Source organism: Chrysochloris asiatica, unplaced genomic scaffold (assembly GCF_000296735.1).
Source record: "Chrysochloris asiatica unplaced genomic scaffold, ChrAsi1.0 scaffold00282, whole genome shotgun sequence".
NCBI lineage: Eukaryota > Metazoa > Chordata > Mammalia > Afrosoricida > Chrysochloridae > Chrysochloris > Chrysochloris asiatica.
In genome coordinates this window covers 2,162,543-2,173,470 of record NW_006408800.1, presented here as the reverse complement: position 1 = coordinate 2,173,470, position 10,928 = coordinate 2,162,543, and the positions used below count along the sequence as shown (strand labels likewise).

Here is a 10,928-nt window from a genome sequence, read left to right as displayed (position 1 = left end):
GACTGGCTTGTAGTGTCTACCCTTTGGTTGGCTGATGATGCATGGAGGGGATTGTAACCAACCATGGCAATGAAATGATATACGATAGGATGAATGTAAAGCTAATGTTGTCCCATGTGAACGATCACATAATTCACAATAAAACATTTAAAAAAAAAAAAAAAAAAAAACTTCTGGATGATAACAGTAGAAAAATCTTGTGTCTTTGGTTAAGAAAATACTTCTTTGATGCGACACCAAAACACAATCAATAAAAGACCAAACCGATTAACTTTTATGAAAATTAACAACTCTGCTCTTCGAAAGACACTATTGTGAAAAGGCATCAATTAGAAGAAAGTATTTGTAAGCTGCATATATCTAACAATGAGTTTGCATCCAGAATCTACTGCATATATCTAACAATGAGTTTGCATCCAGAATCTATGAAGATCTTTCAAAACTCAGTTATAAGAAAAGACACCACCCAATTAAAAGACTAGGGAGAGACTTGAACAGATAGTCACCAAAAATACAGTGGGGCAAATAAACAAAACGATGCTTTTCATTAATCGTTAAGTGCAGTCGAGTTGGTTCCAACTCATAGTGACCCTGTATATGGTTTTCAAGGAGCAGCTGGTTAGGTGTGTTGCTGTTAGCAGTCCAGAGCTTATTCTAAAGCAGCATCACAACAGGACTCTAGGGAATGCAAATCAAAACCACAATGAGGCAGTCATCAGAATGGGTGAGTATACACTAAAAAAAGGTTAACTTCTATGGTATACAAATTTAACCTTAACAAAAAACAAAACAAAACATTTTTTGTTAGGTACTGCTGAGTCAGTTCTGACTCATAGCGACTGTATGCACAACAGAACTCACAACTGTTGTTATATTTGAGTACACTGTTGTACCCACCATGCTGATATATGTTGTTGGCAGTCTTCCTCTTTTCCACTTTGCCAAGCATGATGTACTTCTTCAGGGATTGGTCCCTCCTGATAACATGTCCAATGTATGCGAGACAAAATCTTCCAACCTGACATACAAGGCGCAATCTGGCTGTACTTCTTGCAACACAGATTTGTGTTTTCCATGGTACTGTTAATATTCTTTTCCAACAACTGTAATTCAAATGCATTGATTCTTCTATGGTCTTCCTTATTGTCTAATTTTTACATGCATATTGTTGTTGAGTGCCATCAAGTCAGTTCCAACTTAGAGTGATCTTGAACAGGGTTTCCAAGGAGCGGCTGGTGAGTTTGAACCACCAACCTTATGGTTCAAACTGACCTTGTGAACGAGTGCTCATCCTACAGCGCCACACATCACGTGCATATTAAGTGATGGGAAATTCCATGGCTTGGGCTAAAGTGCACATTTAGTCCTCAAACTGATCTCTTTATTCTTGAACACTTTAAAGAGGTCTTTTGCAGCAGATTTATGTAATGCAGCCCGTCTTCGGCATAAAGCAGACTAAATTACATAAAGATGGTCACTAAAATCTCTAACGGCAACCTAAGTGAACATGACAACCATGACTGAGTATCTATAGCCACTAAAATCCCCTTTCTCCCCTCAAACATAGTGGCATGAGAAAATATGTTATGCTTTTTGGGTAAAAACAGCTTACAAAACTACATACAAACTGGTGTAATGAACACAAAACATATAAACATATGGGTATTTATGCATGTGGCAGAGAGAACCCATTCTAGTCCTGCCTGCTTCTTTTCTTCTTCTTTCTCCGGGTTTTACTGACCTGCTTCAATCCTAAGACCTTCTAAGCAGTACTGTCCACCCAGCAGAACACACTGGTTATGGGGAACAAAAGTAAGCATAACACAGCCAAGTCTGACAAGAGGACAGGTGACCCCGGGTGGTGAGAATTAGTGTGGGGAGGTCACCAAGTTAGGAAACTAAAAATCAAGCCAGCATTTTATTTTAAAAAGTTTTATTCTGCAGATTTAGAAATTTGAGATTTTTAATAACCGCAAAAGAAGTTCAGTCACACCTAATGATTGATGAACAGAATGTAGTGGCGTATTATCTAAACAGAAATTGTGCTGATGTGCCATAATAATAAATTGTCTATTAGTAAAAAAATACACTTTAGGGCACAGCATTGTATCACAAATTACAGTAGGGATACTTTGCAAGAATTTAATCAAACTAGAGAATTCTGAGTAACTGTTATTTTTTAAATGCAGCACTTAAAAATGTAACAACTCTGTGCACTCTTTTTCTTTAAAAAATGACCTTGTGTGTCATAGAAATGCTGCTTTATTGCTGCAGAGGTCAAAGTTCAAGGCTCAAGAGGTACAGGAGCGAATACAAAGGTAGCCTTAAGAAACTTGGTTTTGTTTATGTATAAAAAAGGTAAAGTTTATAAAAGTTAATTTACAAACCAAGAACAAAAGTGGTATGCACGCATTATGTACAAGCATCCTTAACATATGGAAATTTTCAAATGCACAGCCAAAAAAACCAGAAAACAACCACTATCTCCTGCAAAAATTAAAACACTAAAAACAAAAACCTCCCTAAATCCACTATTATTTTCTTCTGGGTGATTACACATTTCTGAAACCACCAAATTCACAATTAATCACTCAAATCTTTTTCATGATACAGTATTTAGATGTGCACAAAAGTCATAAAATCTAGTAATACACAGAGAATGATGTAAGCATTAAAAACATGAGGGTAAGGCATTCTTGCTGGTTAGTATGTCTGTGGTGATATGGTTAATTCATAGTCCAAAGAGGCCACAAAACCAGTCTCACATGCTTTGGTGTCCTTCCCTAAGAAAAATGTGTTTCCATATACAGTAATTGTCTTCACTTGACCAAAAAGTAAAAAAAAGAGAGTTGTAAATCCTCCTTGCTATACATTTGTTATATCCACCACACTGGGATATATTCCAGGTGCATTTTAAAACTGTGTGCATACTACGTCATGCATAATAAACTGTGTAGCCAGGTTAGGGTCATCATGAAGTTTAAAACAGTACACTTTGGAAAGAACAGAACTCAACTGCACCCTATTTACTGGCTGGTAATTTAACGGACATCAATAAGTGAAGTTAGCAGTGACCATAAAAAGAAGTACAAAATTCATTACAAAGCAAAACATCTTTGACACTCTAGCCAATGCCATCAACAGCTCTTCAATCACAAACATGCAGTTTGTAGCATGTTTTCTGACCACAGTTCAGTGGCATGCTCACTTCAGTTCAAACAAAATGCTTCATAGTAAGAAACTGCAGTATCATTTCTAAGGAAAGTATAATACTTGATAGAGTGGTTCCATTTTGATTTAGTAAGTTTAACCCAGTTTCACATTAATTAATTAGTTAAAAGTTCTATATTTTATGAATTAAAAGTGGTCAATCAGGACAGAAACACAGTTTGCTCCAACAAGATAATTTGGATCTCCAGGAAGACACTTGTTTTGCCAGGTTTTAGGATCACCTGTGAGAGAGAGAAAAAAAGTTGACATCATTTACAGTTGGTCAAGTTGCTGTCTACAGGGCAAACAAACATATACATTTAAATTTAATTTTCTCCTATTATTTCAGTATAAAGCACTTAAAACTGTTAATGTTATATTTCAATGCAGACCCATTAGCATCTAATGATTTGAATATTTAAGATTTTTATTTTGTTCAGCTTGCTTTGAAGTTCATGCTCTTTAAAAAAAAAAAAAAAAAATGAATAAAAGTTGGGATGCCTCTAAGCCTGGGACAGTTTCAATGTGAACTTGAATCCACATAGTTGTTAACAGTGTTCTTTTAGTTTTGAAAAATTAGGGCCAAAATTGCATGATTATCACTTGAATTTGAAGACAACATGTCGCACTCAACTAGAAGGAAACAAATGAAACATCTAATGTTCTGTAGAAGGTCATGTGGACTCACTTCCTTCCCAAAAAATAGCACTAAGACTGGACAAGAGAAAAATCATTTAAGACTAGGCCAGAGCTCCTGGCTGTTAATAAATAAAATCCTCAGAGCTAAAACAGAAGGCTGAGACGGGTTCTGGCACTGGGGTTTTAACAAGCTCTTGGTAATTCAGATAGGCAGCTAGGTAGGAACCTTGGGAGGTAAATCCACGAGTCAGGTCCGACTCACGAATGCCCCCTGTGTGTCACAGTACAATGGCTCCACTGTTGTCTATGATCTTTTTAAAGCGCATTGTCAGGACTTTCTTCTCTGGTACCACTGGATGAGTTCAAACTTCTGATCTTTTTGCTAGAAGTCAAGTGTAAACTATTTGCAAGGCCCAGGGACCTTGGGCCCCTGGGAGTGAACCTTAATGTGAAGATACTGGGACGAGTGCATGTCTCTCTGGTATCCAGGGTACGGTGATAGTCAAAGCCATTGGCCCTTGTCTCCCCCCGTCCCCCAACACCCCCACCGAAGTACTAGTTCTCAACCAGAGTGAAGTTGCCCTGATGGAACATCTAGAGATACTTTTGCTTATAACATACTATATCAGTAGACAGAAGGCAGGGATAAATGCTGCTAAAACATTTACAGTGCACGTTGTTGTTGCTGTTAAGTGCTGTCAAGTTGGCTCCAACTCATAGTGACTCTGTATAGGGTTTCTGAAGAGCGCTGGTGAGTCTGAACCAATGACCTTGTAGTTCAAACCGACTTTGTGGTCCAATGCACCATCCTGCAGTCTACAACCCCGCTATCAACAGAGAGCTGTAGAATACACAATGGACTGCTAACCACAAGGTCGGCGGTTCAAACCCACCAGCTGCTCTTTGGAAACCCGATATAGGGTCGCTATGAGTCGGAACCCAATGGCGCACAAAGGCTGAGAAATTCTACTCAAAGTAAGCTAGATAACACCCAAGTGAACCTTGGACTTTAACAGTTTAAAAAAGTGATTTAATTGTACTGATGAAATACATATGAGCTTATTCAACACTCTAAATAATTATTCTTTTAGGCAATAAGATCCAGCAATGTTACTCTTTGGAAGTAAACAGACCTCAGGCTTCTTCCCAACATACTAATTCTTGTTTATATTAAGTCAGTAGTTATCAAAATCTATGATGACCTTTTGATTGAAAATTTATAGTAGCAGAACACTTTCTTTTCTGGTGAATGTACTCAAATTTAACACACACAAATCAAGTCGCTTCAATCTAACAAATTAACTTATGTTTTAGACCTAAAACATTAGAATTGGATAAATAACTTATGCTTCATTTAACATCTGAAAAAAAGTCACTTAAAATACAAGTAACTACACTAAATAGTTATATTTTAAGACCCCTGCTAGAATACCTTCAAAAAAAAAAAAAGGACAATCTGATATCATCCTACAATCTGACTTCCAGAATACACATTTTATTTTATATGGCAGTATTATTAATGCTAAGTCACCAATTCAAATTAGGCTAATAAAATGTTTTTCAGTAGAATCCCTGAGGAGATAGCTACTGTATTAAAACCCATTAATATCTTACAGGAAACTGGGTCTCATGAAAATAAGTAAATACATATTTGTATGCATATGTCTGTATTTCTTTTCCCTCTTGGGTCTGCTCTTATAATCAGTATACCACAAAATTTACTTTCATAATGTGTCAAAGTAAAACTGAGTAATGTTCCCTTGAATTACAAAAAAATTCAGAAATAGTATTTTAAATTCTTATTCTTCTAGATCAGGTTCTCTTAATCTATACCAAAAACATAATAACTGGTAACAGACTCAATCATTCAAGAAAATGAGAAGTATGAAAATACAATGTAAGTGTTGAAAATTACAATCTTAAGAGCAAAAAGGCATTTTAAAGTGTGTAATGGAAGTCATTTAGAGTTTTACATTGAAAATCCATGGCCAAGTATGATCACAGTGAAGTCTTTTACATTTCTCTGGTATTTATACCTTATAGATTACCAATACTCCTAATTCTGAAAATTTGGGCAGAATAAATACTTCTGTTAAATACTAACCTTTAATCAAATCATCAGTCTTTTTCAAAGGTAGAAACGACTCTACCTTTCCATATTCATTTCCAGTATGTACCATGAATGAATGTTAGAATGAATTTGAAAACACTAGTGATGTCTACGAGGCCACAGGAACAGAGGTAGAGATCTGCTAACCAACAGCACCAGCAGCAGCAACATCAGCCCAGGTCTTAATCAATGACAGTACCCAAAGCCCCAAAGGACAGAGTGAAGACAGCATACCCGACGAGGAGTTAGATGATTTTAGAGCAAAAGACCAACCGTCAGGAGTCATGGACGCACAGTGTGGTAAGCGCAGCTCCACTGGCTTCAGGAACTTGAGACCATGGGGCCCACACATCACTAACGGGCTCAGCAGTGTCTCACCTGAGAAATGAATGGAGATGAGAAAGTGAGATGGTAGGCCTCCTTCTAGTTCGAAGTTCTCCATACCCCACCTTCCCTTCTAGTTGGTTAAGTGTTAAAGCCAAATAGATAAGCTCTTTACAGCAACAATATTGAACATAAATGTAACCATTTATGTAACTTCAAGTTTTCTCATATTGAAATTAAAAAGAAATACATGAAATTGACCTTTTTATTTAATGGATATATCTGAAATCTTCATTTCAACTTGTAATCAGTATAAAATCAGTGTGGATTTTATACGTCCAGCAAGTTTTCATTGAAAAATAGTCATATTTCAAGTGCTAAACAGCCACAGGAAGCTAGTAGCTTCTACCATATTCTAACATAGGGTCTATAGTACAAAATATGTCCAAAGTATACTTTTTTAAATGTTACTTCTATCTTCTACTTTCAGTATTTTCTTTGCTACAGATATGGCTGACAATTAATTCATGGTCAATATAACCAGTCCTATTTTTTTTAATAAAAGATATTCCAAAATTACAGTACAGAATCTAATGTTAGTATTGGCAACACATAAGAACATGAGCTGATGTATTTTGATTAAAGATTCTAGAAAAAGCAACGGTAAAATGGTTCATTATAATATCCTGATGTATCTATAAAGACTACAAAGATAACAGAAGGCCCATCTTCTTGAAAAAGCTAAGGAACACATACTATAATATTCTCTAAGGATATTTCATTCACTCTGTTCAATACTTGCCCATGTTAGGTACACCAAGGTGATAAGAAAGAATGCACCTGTCTCAAGAGGCTTATGTTCTATCAGGTGACAGGCACACAAAGCAGTCTTTCTGTGAGGGCATTACCTTACCACCCTTCTAGAGAGGAAGAGCTGATTGACCCTAATGACAAATTTGTCCAGATTAAGCCAATATGTGAGGAAAGCCCAGTGGCCCAGCATATGGTCAACCTCCTACAGAAAGAAAGCAGTGTGGGTCCAGACTACCATGTCAATCTTGACCACCACCAAGGCTTAAATCCTGACTGCTCCCTTCACCACCGTCATAGCCATCTCCAGGGGCATGTTCCCCAACAGGACTCAAGAAATTTTGGCACAAATATTTGTTTGAGAAGCCCTCCCTGAAGGAAGGAAGCATGCTGTTCTTGTCATGTATGGAGGCAGGAAAGAGGGCATTAGAGGATCCTCTTAGATACTCATTACAAGAGTTTGAGAACTAGGCAGTAAAGCTAGCATATTTACCTTTTTCTTTATCTAAAGGTGGAAGGATGCTGTTGTCTCGGCAGACCTTGAAATAGATTTCCTGCTCAATTCCCTCAGGAATGGCTCCTTGCGGGATGATTATACTAACACCAGTTTCTATGGAACTCAACACTCCACCATTGCTGTTAAATACACCTCGGGCCGTGGCTACCACAGTGTGACCATCCTCATCTTCATCCTCTTCCACAGCTGAAGGACTAAGAGTTCAAAACTGGCAATAAGTAAATTCCTACTAATATACAAGAGTTTCATAAAGGCAGTTTCATTTTTATTTTTCCACACGATCCAAGTTACTTACTTCAAGAAGACAGTTTTTAGTGACAGATCTTATGCACAGAGATAATAGCATATTCTTCCCAGGAAAATCAACTTCATTTTGTAGGTCACTAACTCAATTTTACCTTTATTATTGATTTTCTGCAACTTGAATGTATAAAACTCGATTCCTTGCTTACCTAAAACAACTATTACTGTTGCTGTTAAGTACCACTGAAGTTGGTTCTGACTCAGAGTGACCCTGTATAGGGTTTGTGTGGAATGGCTGGATAAATCCAGTTGGCAACATGGTACCACATCAAAACTCCAACAACAATAGCTCACTGGTTTAAAGAAGCACATGGACATCCACGAATTGGCTTCTTAAAGCTAAAAAGGAGTCATGTTTTGATTGGTAGCAGTTTTCCCTCTTAAGTGACATCTAAAACAATGGTACAATTGATGGTATCTTAGACTTAAGAGAACATACTAATTAGGTTAGGCAACTCCCTAAAATTTTAGGTGTGCACACTGATTTGCTACCACAGGGAGGAAATTATTACTACAAGGGCAGGCACAGCTGTTGCTCAACAGACATCATTCCACCCTTTCTGACAAGGATTTCAGTTCTTTCTTCAGTTATGATGAATTTCCTCATTCACTCCCCAATAAACAAAGTCCCACGCTGGCAAAGGCAGGGCTTCCACAGTCCAAAAGGTAAACACTTTGGTATGGGTACATATAAAACACTCATGGGAAATGATAGTACATAAACATAGGACAAAAAAAATACAAAAAACAAAGGGGACATAGTACCAATAACTGATTCAAAGTGGGGACATTTGCACTTGTCAAGTGTCGTTGAGTTGGTTCCGACCCATAGCAACCCTATATAGGGTTTTCAAGGAGCAGCTGGTGAGTTTGAATCGCCAACCTTATGGCTCAAACCGGCCTTGGGGTTTAGTGCTTTATTCCACAGAGTCACACCAGGACTCCAGTGAGGACCTTAGTCACAGAGAATACTTGAAAAAAGTTTTGAGCCAGGTAGGCAGGAAAAGGGATCAGAAAAACAGTAACATAGCCTTTATGTAAAGGGAGTCCCAGTGTGGCACTGTAGGATAAACATGGTCAGTTTGAACCACAAGGTAAATGGTTCAAACCTACCAGTTGATCCTTAGAAACCCTATATAGGGTCTCTATGAGTCAGAACAGACTCAACAGCACTTAACAACAACAAAGGGTAGCCAAACCTCCACTCAACAAACATATCAAGACCAACGAGGATGAATACTTGTGATAATAGCACAGAGTGGAGGTCACCTGACACTAGTTACACCAGGTAGCCCTACACAGGAGGGTCCGCTGCTCCACACCTGATGACATGTGAGGTTTGAACTCAGGGATATAACAACCAGAGGACTGTCCTGGCAAGGTGCTCGATTCTACCTCCAAGTACTTCTGTGACCAGAACAGGTCTGATTCGTCACACTTGAATGACAAGATAGAAAAGAGAACAAGAAATATGACTCCAGATAGGACCTCTTAGGGCTGTGTGCTCGGTCATCTTACTATTAATTCCTGTTTTATAACAGCCATGTTGACGTTATTGTATCTTCAGTTCCATTTAGCATGACTGCTGAACAAATAGTGGATGAGGAACATAGGCAATTATGTTTCTGAGATAGTCTTCAAACACACCTCACTTGAAGCTCAAGTGGGAAGCTAAAATAGGTTAAGGCTATGGGTTCTGAGGCTAAATGACCTGAGTCACTAGATAAACAGCTCACTGCCATCCAACTGTTTTCAGTACAACGGGGGATACTGATAAAAGCTACCAACCATATGACGGAGGCTTCAAAAAGTTCATGGAAAAACTCCACTGTCTTCAAAGTCAATTTTCCCATGAACTTTTTGAATCCTCCTCATACATGACTGTTACATTTATTATGCAGTAACATTATCTCATTATCTTGCAAAACCTTCTTGGCAATGGCATTCTTTGTTCAGTTTACAGCTAGAGTTAAAATTATTATTCCAAAACCCAAACCACATAAACTACATCAAACTTACACAAGACAAATCACATAGCCAATATATGATAAGGCAAAACTCTTACCTCACAGGAACAGCTTTAGGCACTGTACTGATATTATTTACTTGATATTTAGGCTTATCTGCATGAATGGAGAAGGTTTCGACACCACTGTCAAACTCAGGAGGCTGTGCTGAACTGTGTGCTTTCAGAACAGTCTTTGGAGAAGTGGGGGTTTTTGAAGACAAGTCTGGTTTGTGTGCAGTTTCAGTGGGCAAAAGATTGTGATTAAATTTAGGACTTTCAAACTTGCGTTCAAATGGTCTGGCAGAACTTGTATAAGGTTTTGGTGTGAATCGATTGTATGCTGGAGTGACGACTTTATGAGTCTGTTCAGCCCCATTGACTGGAGCTTTGTCGAGGAAATTTTTCGGTGGATAGAAAGTAGACTGAGCAGCATCTTCCCTGTTTGATGGTCTGAATGTTGCTGGCTTATTCTGAGATGGAGGTGGGTCTGGTTTGGACACTAAAGAATTCTGAAAATCCAGTGACACTGAGTTACCTGAAAAACAAACATACATCAGTATTTAAAATACTTTCTGAAAGAAGTTTTAAAATCCCTCTGGTATCTGTCCAATCTCAACTTGCCCTAGCACCAAAGCCGATGCTAAGTTTGGGTTGCCATAGTCAGAGCATGGCTCTTAAACCTTCTTGATGTATGTGATGTAGAGACCATGGCCTCCAGAAACTGCTGAGTAATCCTCTACAACATTTAACACAAATCATGACAAACTCAACTACAGTTTAAAAAACAAAAACAAAAAAATTGTACTATGAAACTCAAGAATCAACATCCAGAAAGGAAGACCGCTTAAGGGAAATAAGACCCAATATATCCAGACTACACTCCCAGCTAAGGTTACTCAAGGTATAAGTAGATTTGTGTTATCCTTCAGTAACCCAGAAATTAATTGGAACTTAATCCAACAGCATTTTAGGAGGTTGTGGAACAATATACACTTGTCTGGGGATAT

General features: G+C 37.9%; 1 protein-coding gene across 1 annotated transcript in view; it reads right to left on the bottom strand.

The window, feature by feature from the left end:
* Nucleotides 1-3,357: 3,357 nt before the first annotated feature.
* Nucleotides 3,358-10,928, bottom strand: part of LOC102814786 (tight junction protein ZO-1-like) — a 117,380-nt gene continuing 109,809 nt past the window's right edge. Inside the window, exons 25-28 of the mRNA XM_006874533.1 lie at nt 9,979-10,456; nt 7,587-7,804; nt 6,194-6,337; nt 3,358-3,452 (exon numbers count right to left, since the gene is read on the bottom strand). Coding sequence (XP_006874595.1) covers nt 3,358-3,452; nt 6,194-6,337; nt 7,587-7,804; nt 9,979-10,456 — 935 coding nt within the window. The remainder of the gene's footprint in view (nt 3,453-6,193; nt 6,338-7,586; nt 7,805-9,978; nt 10,457-10,928) is intronic.